This window comes from Armigeres subalbatus, chromosome 3, assembly GCF_024139115.2.
Source record: "Armigeres subalbatus isolate Guangzhou_Male chromosome 3, GZ_Asu_2, whole genome shotgun sequence".
Lineage (NCBI taxonomy): Eukaryota > Metazoa > Arthropoda > Insecta > Diptera > Culicidae > Armigeres > Armigeres subalbatus.
The window spans coordinates 327,008,982-327,027,497 of NC_085141.1; the positions used below are offsets into that span (position 1 = coordinate 327,008,982).

General features: G+C 44.2%; 1 protein-coding gene across 1 annotated transcript; it reads left to right on the forward strand.

Moving 5' to 3' along the window:
* Positions 1-7,385: 7,385 nt before the first annotated feature.
* LOC134221152 (zinc metalloproteinase nas-4-like) lies at positions 7,386-8,821 on the forward strand. The gene is made up of 3 exons (XM_062700341.1): positions 7,386-7,440; positions 7,558-7,789; positions 7,857-8,821. Exons 1-3 carry the CDS (start codon positions 7,435-7,437, stop codon positions 8,387-8,389), a joined length of 771 nt encoding a protein of 256 aa, XP_062556325.1. The 5' UTR covers positions 7,386-7,434; the 3' UTR covers positions 8,390-8,821.
* The last annotated feature ends 9,695 nt before the right edge of the window (positions 8,822-18,516 follow it).

Sequence of the window (18,516 nt, forward strand, 5' to 3'; positions counted from 1 at the left end):
TCGGCGCTATCCGACTGCTGCTCGGCGCGCCAATTGCGCTGCAAGATGCTGGCAATCTGAGTGGTAGCGGCCGAGACCGCGTTCCACTTATCAACCTCTTGGCACATCCTCTGGATAAGATTATCCGGAGTAGTGTCCCTCCCGCACACCTCTAGCATTCCGCTCCTAACATCGACGAAACGAGGACATACGAATAGTGCGTGCTCGGCAGTTTCGTCGACCCCTGGGCAGTCCGGGCAGACGGGAGAGTCCATATGCCCAAACCTATGTAGGTACCACCTAAAGCAGCCATGGCCTGACAGGAACTGTGTCAGATGGAAGTGAACTTCCCCATGACTCCTATTAACCCATCTTGATACGCTAGGTATCAGCCGATGGGTCCACCTACCCTTAGAAGAGTTATCCCAGTCCCGTTGCCACTTGATAGTCGAAGTGACTCTAATGGCTTTACGGGCTCCTCTGGTTCCGCGCATGTCGAAACTCTCCTCGTCTTCCCGTATGACTAGTCCAATGGGTAACATACACGCAATCACGCAATCACACTAAGCGTCGAGGCCCAAGCTGGACCGCCGTACCTGAGGATAGATACTGCAACCCCAGCTAATAACCTGCGTCTGCTGGAGCGCACTCCCGAGCTATTGGACATCATCCTGGATAATGCCGCAATAGCTGTCGAAGCTCTCCTGCAGGCGTAATCTACGTGACTGCCGAAGTTCAGTCTATCGTCGATCAGCACCCCGAGGAGCTTCACCTCCCGCTTGGAAATGATCTCACAGTCGCCCACGCGAACCACTGCCTCCTGTACCGACTTACGGTTGTTAACAACAACTAACTCTGTTTTGTGATGAGCTAGCCCCAGCTGCCTTGAGCTCATCCATTCTTCTACTATAGCGATCGCGTGGGCCGCCGTAAGTTCCACTTCTTCAATCGACTCTCCGTAAACCTCCAGCGTTATGTCGTCGGCGAAGCCAACGATCTCAACACCTGGGGGGAACTTCAGTCTTAAAACACTATCGTACATAGTGTTCCATAGCACCGGGCCCATGATAGATCCTGCGGTGATAGAAGCACTACCCTCCCCTTCATCGGTCTCGTATACGAGTACGCGATTCTGGAAATAGCTTTCCAAAATGTTGTACGGGCCCACCACAATGCCCAACCGGAGTAACGAGAGCGCGATAGCATCCCAGCTTGCGCTGTTGAATGCATTCTTGACGTCGAGCGTCACTATCGCACAGAATAGAATTCCCCTCCGCTTGCGTTGTATCGCTACTTCCGCAGTTTTCACAACCGAGTTGATAGCATCCACCGTGGACCTACCCTTACGAAACCCAAACTGATTGCTTGACAGGCCGTTCGTACCTTCGGTGTACGGGGTAAGCCTGTTGAGGATAATCCTCTCAAGCAACTTAGGCAGATTGGTCTGTACGCTGATGGGTCACCTGGTGGTTTCCCGGGCTTCGGCAACAGCACCAGCTTCTGTCTCTTCCACCTATCGGGGAAACTGCGCTCGTCCAGGCAACTCTGCATGGCTGTCCTGAACATGTCCGGGTTAGCCATGATCGCTGCCTTCAGAGCGAGGTTTGGAACTCCGTCGGGCCCCGGAGCTTTGTTCGTGTCAAGGGTTTGGGCCACCGCAAGCAACTCTTCGTTCGTCACCGCTGCCATTTCAGCCACTTCAGCACTCGCGTTCTGCGGTGCTGGGGGTGGCCAAGGGCTTGTGGCATGGGACGGGAAGAGAACCTCGATAATGCGATTCAACCTTTCCGGCGACCGTTCGGGAGGCGCCAGCCCCCCTCTGGTCTTCGCCATTACTATCCTGTAGGCAACGCCCTAAGGATTAGCATTGGCGTTCAGGCATAGGTGGTCAAAACACTTCCTCTTACTGCTACTGATGGCTTTGTTAAGGGCCAACTTCGCAGCTTTGAACGTCAAGCGGCGTTCATCCCTCAACTGCTCAGAGCGAGCTCTCTGCATCCTTCGCCTAGCCCTAAGGCAGGTTGACCGAAGGTCTGCGATTGCTGCACTCCACCAGTATGCTGGAGTTCTACCGTTCCTCTGTGATGCCCTCCTCTGCATACTGGCATCGCATGCACGTGACAGGACAGCTGTCAGTGCGTCCCCTGTAAGACTGTCGGTGTTACCCTCCAGTCCCAGCGCCGCGGTGAATACTTCGCTGTCGAAGCTTTGGGCCTTCCACCCACGGACTTGACGGGGATTTCACAACCTCGACTGATGCACACCACAGCTGATCACGTAGCGGATGGCTAGGTGGTCGCTGTGGGTGTAGCCTTCGTCGACCCTCCAGTTCAGTCCCCCGGCTAGGCCGGGGCTACAGAACGTAACGTCAATGAACGACTCCACCCCGTTCCTACGGAACGTGCTGGTTGAGCCGTCATTGGCTAACACGACCTCCAACTTTGCTAGAGCCTCTAGCAAAGCTTGACCTCTCTGATTGGTGCAGCGGCTTCCCCACTCCACCGCCCAAGCATTGAAGTCCCCCGCTATGACAACCGGCTTCCGACCTACGAGGTCGGACGATAGCCTATCGACCATCCGGGTGAATTGCTCTATTGGCCACCCATCGTGGTGGGGCATAGCAGCTACTATAGAACACCCCGTTGATCTTAGCTATGGCGACATCTTCGACAGGTGTGTGTACGACCTCTTGGACCGGAAACCGGCCCGTTGTGCAGATCGCCGCCATCTTGGAGTCGTCCGCGACCCAGTTTCCATTATTGACAGGGACACGGTACGGATCTGCAAGAATAGCGACGTTGGTCTCTGACTCAGAGACCGACTGCCACAGCAGCTGCTGGGCAGTAGCACAATGGTTAAGATTCAGCTGTGCTACCCGCACGGCGATTTATTATTGCCACCACCGAAGGGACAAGTAGGTCCACCCATAACATGGTTACGGGCTTGCTTCCTACTAGCGCAGATAAGGCACCTTGGTGGTTTATCGCAGGCCTGCGCAAAATGTCCCTCCTCTCCACAACGACGACACAGGTTACTTCGGTCCGGCCCCTTGCACTCCCATGACTTGTGACCAGATTCGAAGCACCTAAAACACTTTTCGACTAAAGGTGGCTGGAATATGCTTACTGGGCATATTGACCATCCAACCTTCAGTTTCCCGACCGCCAGGACCTTTTTGGGGTCCGCTACCGGTAACTTGAACCAAGCTACCTGCGTGCCAAAGGGTCCACCTCTAAGACGAATAGAAGACCGCTCGACTTCTATATCGCACTGTACCTTTAAAGACGAGATGAGGTCCTCTGCCTCGGTGACTTCGTCCAGCTGTTTACACCGGAGGGTCACCTCGGTGCCCAGAGACCTCACTTCCACTCCCTCACCCAGGACCTCCTGGGCCAACCTCTTATAGGCGGTACCGCTCGCCTTTGCTCCACGCTTCAGCACCAAGATCAGTTCGCCTGCCTTGGTGCGTCTGACGCTTCGCACGTCCTCACCCAGTGTCGAAAGCTTTTCGGCACCTCGCATGGTCTTAAGAACGTCGGCGTACCTCTCTTTGTCGGTCTTGACCAACAAGGCTTCGCCTCTGTCCCTAAGTTTCCTTGCGGGGTGAGGACCCTCTCCCCTCCTCTTAGATCTGCTAACGAGCTGCCAGGGATTTTCGGTCCGCTGAGCAGTCGTCGCAGGTTGGCTACCATCACCCTTGGGTTTAGTAGCCTGGGCCGCACCGTTGCCCTTCCCTCGTGGTTTCGCCTGATTGGGTGCCCTCTCTCGACGATCGGGCGCCCTATCGGACTCGACCGTACCGCTGTCCGTAACAGTAAGGCGCCGCTTAACGTTACCGGACCGACCCTCTGACTGCTGCCGGGCGCGTTTGGAGCGCGCCGCAGCCCCTCCCTCGCCGACACTCGGGGTGGTACCAATCACCTCTTGCGTCGAAACCTTCCCTCCAAGGAAGGAGAAGGGCCCTGCCCCCTTCTCGCTTCCAACCTCCCTCCTGGTGATGTAGCCATGTTCGCGTTTTACCGCTTGAACCGACTGTCGAAGTACCAGAAGTTTCTGTTTCAATTCCTTGCTGATATTATTTCGACCGCTCGTGAACGCGATGATCTCATCGAGCTGCTTGGCGACTAACCGGATACCGGTTAGAGGCTCGCTTGGTGTGTTGACTGCCTGAGCATCGCTCTGGCTATCAACCCCTCCCGCTGGGGTAGCGCTAGTCCCGTGCAAACTAGCAACTGCCTCAACACCTCAACACCTAGTGGGAGGAGACTTCGCTAGACCCCTACTTGCGAAGGGGTCTCCCGTTGCGCCTACGGCGCCCCTACCTCTTGAAACTGGAGTACTTGACATAGCTCATGGGTCTCCCTTGCAGCTGCCATCGAATCCTACTGAAGTAGTCGCCTCTATGATCTCATGGTTGTCTATGCTTGCAAGCAAGCAGGGAGGCCATGCGTGGGTTGACACTTTCGTGTTCAGAGCCAGATCGGCGTTAGTCAGGGAGTTCATCTGAGCCTACTTCTGTCTGGTCACCAACCAGACAGCAGAATTGGACAGCGTGCCGCAAGGCCCGCCACGGTTTTATGGGACGGAAGGCAGCCTTGCCATTAGCCCACCCGCCGTTTCGAGTCGGTTTCACCCGGCTCTACTAAGGGAGTAGAATGACTCGGCTGTCAGCCCTCGCAATACACAATATAACAATATACAAAACACACAACCCTTAACACGCCTGCCATAACCGTAAGTGAGACTTAAATGGCAGCCTAAGTCTCAATGCGCTACCGCGCTCCCTCGTTTGTAGTCCATTTAGCCGCCTAGCCCTTCAACTGCCGTTGATACGCTATCGTTTCCAGCGAGCACCGCGCGGAGGCGAACTACGCTGCCCACCCCGCTGCGCGAAAGAGTATTCTCAATCCAGTTGAAAACCGGAATTGGGGGATAGCGAAGTTGGATTTTTCTCACAATCCGTACGTTAAACCTAACTTCGGAAGTGGTGCGCTGTTTTCATATCGCGAAGCGCTATTCAGCGCACCACTTCCGAAGTTAGGTTTAACGTAAGGATTGTGGGAAAAATCCAACTTCGCTAGCACCCAATTTCGGGTTTCAACTGGATTGAGTATATCCAAACCCAAGCAGCGGTTAGTGCAGTTCATCGGTGGGCCTCGTCAGTCGGCTTCACCATGTCAGCCGGAGAAAGGGTCCGCGGCCATGTGTACAATGGACAGCATCGTCTCTCCGGCCATAGTATCAAGATTAATGGGCAGCCGATCCCAAACCGGAAACTCGTCAAGGTCCTCGAAGTCTCCATCGATCGAGGACTGACCTTCGTCCCTCATTTCCAAGCGGTCAAAATCGGCTGCAAATCAAGGATCAACCTTGTTAAAACTTTATCAAGACCGCATAGGACGAACAGGGCCACTCGGTATCGTATCGGCCAAGCGCTGATTGACAGCAGACTGCTGTACGGACTGGAACTGACTTGTGTAGCAAGTTGTGAGCTTGTCAACATACTCTCCCCAATCTTCCGGACTTCTTCTTTCCACATCCGCTGAGCCCATTGTGTGCAAGTAGCTATTTGCCTAAAAGCCGCCGCATACGCTTCCACCACATCCAGAAACCATAGGAACCATCTCCTTGTTCAAGGGGATTAGATCATGCACACGATGGCCGGCGCCAGTCTCCCCCGGTGACTGGGGTTCACTGGCATGGAGCGAGGAGCTGGCAATCTTCCACATCCAACATAAACAACTCCATTGCGAGGCGCTTTAAAAGAAGGGACAACATGGAAGCTCTTCGAAGATCGGTCGCCGAGTTGCTAAACACTGAGTTTAGGGACCATGCCCATCCTCGCCTATCCTCACTAGTAAACAACAATCAACAACCTCCGCCTGGATTCCAGGGCACTGTGGGGTGCCAGGCAAGGTCACTGCGGATATTCTGGTCGGAGCCGGCCACCAAAACCGGCCTTTCGCAACATCGTTTCCCTCGGCTGACGTTAAAGCAAGGATCAAAAAGATCGTCAGCCAGGATTGGGAAAACCAATGGGCTGCTTCCAGAACCACGCTATTGCGGAAGGTCAAGGGATCCACGGCACCCTGGAACGACAGGCCCACTCTAAGAAACAGCAATTAATCTCCCGCCTCCGCACCGGCCACACCCGATTCTCACATAATTTCGGCGGAAGACCCTTTCGTAGCGTTTGTGACATCTGCGCAGTTCAAAACTCAGTGGTACATGTTATCTGCCGACGTCCAACGTTTGACATTCCTCATCTGCATCCTCAAAGATGGAGGACTGTACCACCACTGCCGTAATCTGGAAAAGTGACGTAACCGTCATTTTACAACATGAATTTTTTCCATTTTTCTGTTAAAGAGCTCGTTAACACCATTTTTGGAGAATGGCGTATATGTCACCTGCCCAGATTACGGCAGACCGGGCACCCCAACCCGGAAATAAGTCCCACCCTGGTGTGGGCTGGTGTGCGAGCCTCCCTGGTCTTCCCAGGGTTGCGTTTCCACGTCAATTTCGCTAACTTCGTATCCTCATCATGATACCAACCGACCACGTCCTGCGTAGCAGGAATACGAAAGCTGTCGCTCCCAGAGTGAGTTACGCTTTCTCCGAAGTGTTTTTTTTTTGTTTTAAAATGCGATATGAATTTTGTCATCTTTTAACTGAAGTTCTGATCAGTTTATTGAGGAAATCTTCCACTGCGAATATTTCTGTTTCGAATAAGTCCTTCGCTCTGGTCAGTTTTATGAATCGATGTTATGCACTAAGATTGGGTTTCCTATCTGGCTGGAGCGATTGAACTCCGGAGAACAGCGCGACTCAACAATTGGACATCCGTACAGCTGGCAATGTCATGACAGGTGAAGAATTGAAGTAATTTCAAAATTCACAGAAATAAAAAAAATACTGGGATCTCGAAAATTATGTTTGCTGAAACGTGGCGTTCAGGGTAAGAGCATTCGGGATAATGGAATTCTAGAAAGTGAAAGATTCCTTGCGATTGCACAATATGACAGTCTAACAACTTACATCCACTCGATGTTTGTCTGCGGCATACACCATAGACACATCTCATACTGTTCGAATCTCAGGTCGCAAGGTCTCAGGTCGCAACTAAGTTAGTGACTATTTAACACACACGAACAGGAATAAAAAACTAAAAAGCGACAATGTCCAAATTGGGGAATACACTCAATTTCACGTGCTACCCCTTTTAGCTGATAAGCGTGAATCCCAAAACAATTTTCATTCGAACGCCATCAATAAAGCGATAGTTTCTATACACTAATCCACTCGGGCCACATTCTCGGATTTACTGCACTTCAGATTTTTACACATTTGAAGTGTTGCTTCCACTATGATAAAGATCCTATATAAAGATACACCAGCTGCTGCTAAACGTTGTCATTTAGAGTTGAAACCACGGTCAAGTGAATCGAATACAGCATGATGGTATATTTTACGTTCTTCTTAAAAACAATACAAATATCATAATCCACGGTCAAGTTGATCAAGGACTTCATCAACTTCTCCACCCTAATCAAACGTATCGAATCTTGCAAATTACAGAACAAATTCATCTTTAGCACTATCTGCGCCCTCTGTGCCTATCGGATATTCGCACTCCCGGTGACGACCATCCCTGACGATGCCGAACAACAGGGCGGAAAGTTCGAAGGAGACATGGTTCTGTCGGAGCAGCAGCGCCTCGCTATAGCTGGATTTCGCAACGGCCTTACCGCCGACGAGTACCGGTGGCCTAACAACACCGTCTACTATCGAATCATTCCGGACAATTTCAGTAAGTGTGCTTATCATATCATCACCGTTCAGAGGACTCATCAACGGTTCATTTTAACTTGAAACAGCTACCGAACAGGTCGATTATATCCGACGGGGTCTGGATACAATTGCCAATGTTTCCTGCATCCGTTTCCTGGAAGCGGATGAAAACTCCACTGCCTACATACGGGTCGTTGGAGACAACGTAGGCTGCTTCTCGGAAGTTGGCTATATTGGATCTGTTCAGGATTTGAATTTGGCGCCCAACAAACTGGAAAGTGGATGTTTCCGACTGGGAACGATTATGCACGAGTTTCTACATGCGCTTGGTTTCTACCACATGCAGAGCGCCACCGAACGGGACGACTATGTCACTATAGTGTGGGAGAAAATTGAGCAGCGATTCCAGCACAATTTTGAAAAGTATAACGCTAGCTTTATAAGCGGATTCGACGTCGAGTACGACTACGGTAGTGTGCTGCATTACCCGGCCGTGGCTTTTAGCATCGATGGCAACGTGACCATCGCCCCAAAGATGGCCAATGTTACAATTGGACAGCGTGAAAAAATGAGTGCAAGTGACATTATCAAACTCAATCGAATGTACAAGTGCGAATAAATGTGTGACCTGTTAAGGGATAAACTAGTTTACAGATCTCTCATCAAGGACAATGAACTATAGCAATTAACACTACAAAGTGTAGTAAGTACTTCACACTCCTGCGCTTCACACGAGTTTCAAATTGTGGGAAAAAGATAAGCGAAGTAATAAAATAGTTCAGTTCAATTGCATGTTTTATACCAATGTTAAGCCTCTATCAATTTACTCAAAACTAGGGTGGTGCAGAAACCGGTAATACAGGTATTACTGGCCAATTTTGAGTACTTACCGAAAATACCGGTATTACAGGCGGAAAAATATCGGTATTTTCGGTATTTCAAATTATCCTGTCAGTATAAAAAACTCGAATAAAAACTCGTTTTTATCTAAATATAACAGCTAAACCCGACTAGAAGGTCATATCAAAATTATATCAACCTATGTTATTATGTTATTCTAAATTTTTATAACAAAATTTGTTAGAAACGTGGTGCAGGATGTTGTTAAAATATCTAAATTTATATCAAAATTATTCTGCTGGAAACAAAAAGCAATTGTTGAAATTTTATCACAAAAATAACATATTTTGTTACAAATTTATAACAGAATCAGATACAAAATATATTGTTTCTGTGCAGTTGCAAATTTTTACAGTTCGTGATAGGTCTTCAGATTGTGATCAACAATCAGAAACTTTTATTTTTGTCTGAACAAGAATATTTTTCGAGAACATGAAACTAACAACATTACAAATAAGGCAACCTTTGCAAATAATATCAGCGTTGTGATATCTATATGGCTGGAAGACTTTGCTACATCTATTTTAATTGCCTACTGTTGGGCAATTCGGTGTAAAGCATTTTTTAAATCATATTATGATAAAATCCTGTTACAACATTTGAAAGATAATGGCTAGTAAGAACAAAATTGTATCAAAATAAGTTATACATATCACAATATGTTAATATTGTGTTCAGTTTCTGTTAGGCTCTTCTAGTCGGGAAGACTTACCGTACATCAAACACTTACATACAACATTTGAACGGGCGCATGAATGAACCTTTGCACAAGTAAGCATCATTGACGACGCACACGCTACAGAAAAAAATCAATCACCATCATCAGTTGCTTCATCCAGTAAGCTAAGCCATCTGTCAAATTGTCCATGATTTTTTCTCCAATGAACATTGTTTCTATTGTCGAACATTTTCCGGCAATAGGGAGCGGGACCATTTGGGCAGCACCCCGTATTCCCGTCCGCAACGTTAATAACTAGACCGCGTTCCAACCAAATGGCTTGATTTTTTGTACATCACTAGATGTCGACAGAAACTAACGATGTACAGGGTGTTCAATAAGTTCGAATACAAATGTTTGATCATTGTGTTTGTAAGCCCAATGTACATATTCTGTATAAGTATTGGTGTCAGCGTTAGCGGTATATATTGAGTTCTCCAAGCGCAGTTTTTCGCACACCAACGCAACTGTATAGGATATTTAACATAAAAGTGGGTGGTAATCTTGTTGCGGCAAAAATATCACGAATACTTTTGGAGGAAGACAGCACACATTGACAGGAATACAGCAAAGTCACGCACACTTTCATTTATTTGGAGAAGTCAATACGCTAACGGATGTGTGTGGTGTTGACATTCTGTCACTTGTTGTTTGTTTATTACGCGCGGTGAAAATGGATTGGGGCATTGTAAACAGCATTTTTTGAAGGTCAAAATCATTGTGGTGTACTACAAAACTGAGATTTTGCGGAAGATTGATATCCCCAGTGGCCCGGTGAAAAGACGGAGATCAGCCCTACATGTTCCAATAGGACGATAACCCTTTATACACGGAAAATGCGATTTAAGCCTTATATGGGGACAATTTCATCGACTTTTTGGACAAAACTTCCCAAATTTGAACCCTCTTAACTTTCTTGTTTGGTCCTTTATTATGTTAAAGCTGTACGAATACAAGGTCAGTAACATGGACCAGTTCAAGACGTAGAGTAAACAATGTATTTTGGACATCTGAATATATTTTGGACTTTTGGCTATATTTTGCGTGTTTTTCTACTTAGCTTTCTTTAAGTAAATAGAAATCATGTATCGGTTTAGTGTCTTTCATATTCACCTTTCTAACCATATTTATATAACAAATTGAAGAAAATATTGCCAAAAGTCCAAAATATATTCAGATGTCCAAAATTCCATCGTTACCCTAATTCTCAAAATCTGGAACGAAATGCCCATGCAGACCGTGCGTGCCGCTTGCGATGGATTTCAGAAACGTTTGAAGCTCGTGAAGAAGTACAAAATAAAGGTCATTCCAGAAGAAATGTTACAAACGTTCCTTATAAACAATACTTTCAATGAAATGTAACCGGAAAAAAAAATAATTGAATTACAATTTTTAAACATTTTTTGAAAGTGTATTCGAGCCTATTGAACACCCTGTACTAAAAAACAAGTAGGGGGTAAGACGGCTTTGGCAGGTTTTGTTCTATTATTGTCAGGGGGGTTTTTGTCGGCCAAATTTTATGAAATTTGGCCACAATATTCTTTGATATGCAAAGAAAGTTTAGGCCAAATTTGAGCATAGTCAGTCATAAAAAACCCTGCCAATAATAGAAGAAAACCTGCCAAAGCCGTCATTCCCCCTAATTAGGTTGTAATGCGATCGAGTAATGAACGTTGTGGACGGGAATAGGGGGTACTGCCCAAATGGTTCTCTACCCTATATGAAATTGTGAAAAAGCTACGTGCCCTTCCGGGGATCACCTACCTGTGAGAAATGATATTCTACAAAACCCAGATTAATCCACCTAGCGGTGATGGTGCCTTTCTCGTTCGTTCAAAAGGTTTGGAAAAATCTAAAATAACACCAATATGTGGATTGGTCTTATTTTTCATATTTGTTTATATGCATAAAAAAAATTCTCGCCAAACGCAATTTGTTGCAAACAAATCGGATGAGCATAAGAGCAAAAAATGGCATTTTATTTTGTAGTTTTAAAATTAGTATTTTCGCCATAACTTTTGATCCAATTGTACGATCCGTCCAAGTTTCTATAGGAAACAATGGGACAAGATTCTGCGTCGAATGCAATCTGTTGCGAGCGACCTGAGAAGCACACATATTGCACATCAATCACAGTAACTTATATATGACCGGATTCAGTCACAATATGGTTACTGCAACCAGATTTGTTGAACTTGTGTTGCTTGGGGAATACATGAGGTCTTAGTGCCAAAAAAGTGAGCTAGGCTTTTTTGAACTCCTTTTCATAATAAATAGTAATTTGACCATAACTTCTAAGCCCATAGTCCCATCTGGCCAATTTTCAATAAGAAAATATGAGATATTCTGCCTCGAATGCAATTTAATGCGAGCAAATCGATTGAGGAAAAGTGCCTGGAAAATGAGTGACATTTTTTAGCGATTTTTCCATAAAAAACCCAGATTAATGAGTGACATTTTTTACGTGATTTTTTCGTATGAATTTGTATTTTGGCCATAACTTTCGATCCCATAGTCCGATTTGGCCAATTTCAAATAGGAAACAATGGGACAGGATTCTGCGGCAAAACATGCTTTTGCATATAAACGATAAAGACGGATCCTTAAAAAACCGGAAAACGATCCATAAATAACATCTGAATGTTCCTTAAAATGCTACCCTAAATCCATAAAATAGTTAATGAGATTCCATAAAGAATAATTTTTCGATCCATAACTAATCTAAAATTTAGCAATTAATTGGGAAATATGTTCCATTAACATGGTCAAAACAAACAATACAATTCTAGCTATTTTCCCATGAACACAAATGTGACAAATGATCCATAAATCTTTCCAAAATGATCCATAAAAAACTATATTTTGATCCATAAAACTTCAAATTTGCGCATTTTTTTATCGTGATGATGATCCATAATTTTAGTCATATGATCCATAATTCTGGCCATTTGATCCATAACTTTGTTTTGGTGATATGATCCATAAATTTTGATAAATGATCCATAGATTTTATAAAATGTGTGGATCAATTAATATAGTTTCATTGGCCTTCTTTCCAAGTATTATGGATCACATTATCAAAATTATGGATCATTTGACCAAGATTATGAATCATATGGCTGAAATTATGGATCATCATCAGGATATAAATTGCGCAAATTTGAAATTTCATGGATCAATATATAGTTTTTATGGATCATTTTTCAAAGTTTTATAGATCATAAAAATATTCTTTATGGAATCTCTCGAACTATTTTATGGATTTATGGTAGCGTTTTATGGAACATTCAGATGTTATTTATGGATCGTTTTTCATTTTATGATGGATCGCTTTCCCACATTGAACGGTGCAAAGTAAGGGCTGCCGGATTCTGCGTCGAATGCAATTTTTTGCGAGCAAATCGGTTGAAGATAAATGCCCGAAAAATGAGTGACATTTTTTACGCGATTTTTTTGTATGAATTTGTATTTTGACCATAACTTTTGATCCCATAGTTCGATCTGGCCAGTTTCAAATAGGAAATAATGGGACAGGATTCTGCGTCGAATGCAACTTGTTGCGAGTAAATCGGTTGAAGATAAGTGCCCGAAAAATGAGTGACATTTTTTACGCGAGTTTTTCGTTTGAATTTGTATTTTGTCCATTACTTTTGATCCCATAGTCCGATCTGGCCAATTTCAAATAGGAAACAATGGTACAGGATTCTGCGTCGAATGCAACTTGTTGCGAGCAAATCGGTTGAAGATAAGTGCCCGAAAAATGAGTAACATTTTTTACGCGATTTTTTCGTATGAATTTGTATTTTGGCCATAACTTTCGATCCCATAGTCCGATCTGGCCAATTTCAAATAGGAAACAATGGGACAAAATTCTGCGTCGAATGCAACTTGTTGCAAGCAAATCGGTTGAAAATAAATGCCCGAAAAATGAGTGACATTTTTTACGTGATTTTTTCGTATGAATTTGTATTTTAGCCATAACTTTTGATCCCATAGTCCGATCTGGCCAATTTCAAATAGGAAACAATGGGACAGGATTCTGCGTACAATGCAACTTGTTGCGAGGAAATCGGTTGAAGTTAAGTGCCCGAAAAATGAGTGACATTTTTTACGTGATTTTTCCGTATGAATTTGTATTTTGGCCATAACATTCGATCCCATAGTCCGATCTGGCCAATTTCAAATAGGAAACAATGGGACAGGATTCTGCGTCGAATGCAACTTGTTGCGAGCAAATCGGTTGATGATAAGTGCCCGAAAAATGAGTGACATTTTTTGAGTAGTTTTGCGCACACATACACACACAGACATCACCTCAATTCGTCGAACTGAGTCGATTGGTATATAACACTATGGGTCTCCGGGCCTTCTATAAAAAGTTTGTTTTTGGAGCGATCATATAGCCTTTACCGTATACTTAGTATACGAGAAAGGCAAAAATGGTATAATTTTCGATCCCATAGTCCGATCTGGCAAATTTCAAACAGAAAACAATGGGACAGGATTCTGCGTCGAATGCTACTTGTTGCGAGCAAATCGGTTGAGGATAAGTGCCCGAAAAATGAGTGAGTTTTTTACGCGATTTTTTCGTATGAATTTGTATTTTGTCCATAACTTTTGATCCCATAGTTCGATCTGGCCAATTTCGAATAGGAAACAACGGGACAGGATTCTACGTCGAATGCAACTTGTTGTGAGCAAATCGATTGAGGATAAGTGCCCGGAAAATGAGTGACATTTTTTACGCGATTTTTCGGTATGAATTTGTATTTTGGCCATAACTTCTGATCCCATAGTCCGATCTGGCCAATTTCAAATAGGAAACAATGGGACAGGATTCTGCATCGAATGCAACTTGTTGCAAGCAAATCGGTTGAGAATAAGTTCCCGAAAAATGAGTGACATTTTTACGCGATTTTTTCGTATGAATTTGTATTTTGGCCATAACTTCTGATCCCATAGTCCGATCTGACCAATTTCAAATAGTAAACAATGGGACAGGATTCTGCATCGAATGCAGCTTGTTGCGAGCAAATCGATTGAGGATAAGTGCCCGGAAAATGAGTGACATTTTTGAGTAGTTTTGCGCACACACACACACATACACACACACACACACACACACACACACACACACACACACACACACACACACACACACACACACACACAGACATCACCTCAATTCGTCGAACTGAGTCGATTGGTATATAACACTATGGGTCTCCGGGCCTTCTATAACAAGTTTGTTTTTGGAGCGATCATATAGCCTTTACCGTATACTTAGTATACGAGAAAGGCAAAAATGGTATAATTCGATCCCATAGTCCGATATGGCCAATTTTCAATAGGAAACAACGGGACAGGATTCTACGTCGAATGCAACTTGTTGTGAGCAAATCGGTTGAGAATAAGTGCCCGAAAAATGAGTGACATTTTTTACGCGATTTTTTTGTATGAATTTGTATTTTGGCCATAACTTCTGATCCCATAGTCCGATCTGGCAAATTTCAAATAGGAAACAATAGAACAGGATTCTGCGTCGAATGCAACTTGTTGCGAGCAAATCGGTTGAGAATAAGTGCCCGAAAAATGAGTGACATTTTTTACGCGATTTTTTCGTATGAATTTGTATTTTGGCCAAAACTTTCGATCCCATAGTCTGATCTGGCCAATTTTAAATAGGAAACAATGGGACAGGATTCTGCGTCGAATGCAACTTGTTGCGAGCAAATCGGTTGAGAATAACCCGGATAAAAATTTACAGTAACTTGAATGACATAACCCATTGAAATACAATTGATTATGTGGTAAACAATACAAACTATTGTACGCTTATTGTAAAATGTTCACGGTTGTAAAAGATCTTTATTGTACTTACATTAACATAACAATATATTTAAATGTTACACAGTTACTTTATTTTACCGGAGTCGGTAAAATTTTACTGAGTTTTTGGACTACGGATCGCCCAGTAATTTCAACAGCAATATTTTACATTACCGAGTTGTCAGCATAAACGAGAAATGTCAAATAAATATTAAAATCGGTAATCAATGTAGTTTGTTTATGTGTACATAACCGAGTTAGTCAGTAAATGAGGATTTATTTTTTGGAAAATATTTTATACTGATTGCACAGAATATCCAATCAATGCTTCTTCAGATGAAATATAAGTACTATGGAGGAATTTCAGGGTTTGTGATAAATTCTGCAAGTTTTTTCAGACATTGCGTTATAGGTGTTTCTGCCGATTGCGCGACTTCTCCTTGAGAACCCCATAGTCGATCTCTATGAGACGGCATTACTTCAACAATGAGGAAACGAGTTCTTTCAAGACAAAAAAATGGGCTCCGCGCAGTCCCAATTGTACCGCAATGTTGTCCGATATGGTCATATTCATCAACTTCATGGTAACTTCATCAATGTTCTACGGTGGCTGGAGCAACTGGATGTTCTCCGGGTTCGTGTCGACGAAATTTTAATTCCCGGTTACGCTGCGCTTCAACACGATGCTGCAGCGGGTTTTCGAATTGGCCTCGCTAGGTGTGACCTGAGTATCATCTGCATCTACACACTGGTTCTGAAAAAAAACAATGCCGCTAATCAAACGCAGACCAGATATCTGGAGCAGCGGTAGCCATGCCGCAGGTTCCCCAAGGCGCCTTCAAAGCAGAGTGGGAAGCGCACGAAAACACCGAGACAAACATTGAAACGCAGATACTGGTGGCGGTTAATGGTGTATGTCCTTCGGATGCTGTCTACCACAGCTCTCGAAAACTAGAATCGAAGCTAAATATTGATGTTGAATGATTATTTGTTACTGTTTTTATTTGATAACGATTATTTTGCACTTTCGAAATTCCGACTTGTCTGACGAAATATTTTACAAAATGGTAAATAACCAAGTAAACAACAGCAAAGGGCTCTACAATAGCGTTCAGTATTTTTCTAATAACTATAGTTATAAGTCGGTGAATTTTCATTTTTCACCGGTGATGCTGTTTCGATTTGTACCGACTTTTTTAACAGTTCAGCAATTTACAGATTTAATGATTTTTTCAGTAAAAATAAGTAAACGTCAGATCAATAAACATATTTTTTTACCGAAACTCGGGAATTTATTACTGACAATCATTGGATGTCCAATAAAAAACTAGTATTTCAGTAAAAAATAAATTTTGCAGTTGAAACTCAGTAAACAAAATACCGAACATCGAAATGCTGGTTAAGTGTGTACCAATACATTATATTATATTTTTATTGTTCGCTTATGTTTGGTATTGCACATCCAAAAACTAAACAAATTATGAAAGTATTCGGTTTGGATGATCTGGAAATTCGTCTAATGTAATTGAATTAATATAATTTTGGAATATTTCATGGATTTATTATATTACTGAAATAACAATTGAAAACAATAAAATTACAGTAGCTTTGCTCATTAACCCTTAAAAGACTGGGACGACACTTCGACCATACTTTTGGTCATAACTTATGATGCCGTGGGCCGATTTTCGGAATTTATATAGTTTTACAAAGGGGAATAGCAGCACTTTCAAATGCCATTACGAAATTCCGGTTCGTAGATTCCCGTCCGGAGGAATAACCGGAAATGTAGGGGACACCTCGCATATTTCCATGTATCGAAGGTCAAATTTTAATTGTAGTCAATAGTATTCTAATAAAAATAGCTCAAATCGACAATAATATTAATATATGATTGCCAGGAATCGATATCTGTGAATCAATAGACTTATATTGAGAACTACGTTCACTATTCCGGGACCGGAATCACCGGTATGTGGTTCCGGAGGACCAAATCAAAATTTCAGAGAACCATACCATGCGACACATCAAATTACACTGCCGCAACGAGATATGACGAATGAAAGTGTATTCGGACCGTTTCGGACACATGTGACCACTCTGGCACAGGTTCCGGTACGCCACTATCCGGTTCCGGAGGACCAAATCAAAATTTCAGAGAACCATACCATGCGACACATCAAATTACACTGCCGCGACGAGATATGGCCAACGAAAGTGTATTCGGACCGTTTTGGACACATGTGACCACTCTGGCACAGGTTCCGGTACGCCACTATCCGGTTCCGGAGGACCAAATCAAAATTCCAGAGAACCATACCATGCGACACATCAAATTACACTGCCGCGACGAGATACGGCCAACGAAAGTGTAATCGGACCGTTTTGGTCACATGTGACCACTCTGGCACAGGCTCTGGTACGCCACTATCCGGTTCGGGAGGACCAAATCAAAATTTCAGAGAACCATACCATGCGACACATCAAATTACACTGCCGCGACGAGATACGGCCAACGAAAGTGTAATTGGACCGTTTTGGACACATGTGACCACTCTGGCACAGGTTCCGGTACGCCACTATCCGGTTCCGGAGGACCAAATCAAAATTTTAGAGAACCATACCATGCGACACATCAAATTACACTGCCGCGACGAGATACGGCCAACGAAAGTGTATTCGGACCGTTTTGGACACATGTGACCACTCTGGCACAGGTTCCGGTACGCCACTATCCGGTTCCGGAGGACCAAATCAAAATTCCAGAGAACCATACCATGCGACACATCAAATTACACTGCCGCGACGAGATACGGCCAACGAAAGTGTAATTGGACCGTTTTGGACACATGTGACCACTCTGGCACAGGTTCCGGTACGCCACTATCCGGTTCCGGAGGACCAAATCAAAATTTTAGAGAACCATACCATGCGACACATCAAATTACACTGCCGCGACGAGATACGGCCAACGAAAGTGTATTCGGACCGTTTTGGACACATGTGACCACTCTGGCACAGGTTCCGGTACGCCACTATCCGGTTCCGGAGGACCAAATCAAAATTCCAGAGAACCATACCATGCGACACATCAAATTACACTGCCGCGACGAGATACGGCCAACGAAAGTGTAATCGGACCGTTTTGGTTACATGTGACGACTCTGGCACAGGTTCTGGTACGCCACTATCCGGTTCGGGAGGACCAAATCAAAATTTCAGAGAACCATACCATGCGACACATCAAATTACACTGCCGCGACGAGATACGGCCAACGAAAGTGTAATTGGACCGTTTT

Bases quoted from the DNA above. Each gene is read 5' to 3' on its own strand.
- LOC134221152 (XM_062700341.1), top strand. The intron at 7,790-7,856 runs GTAAGTGTGCTT...AACTTGAAACAG, and splicing joins AATCATTCCGGACAATTTCA to CTACCGAACAGGTCGATTAT.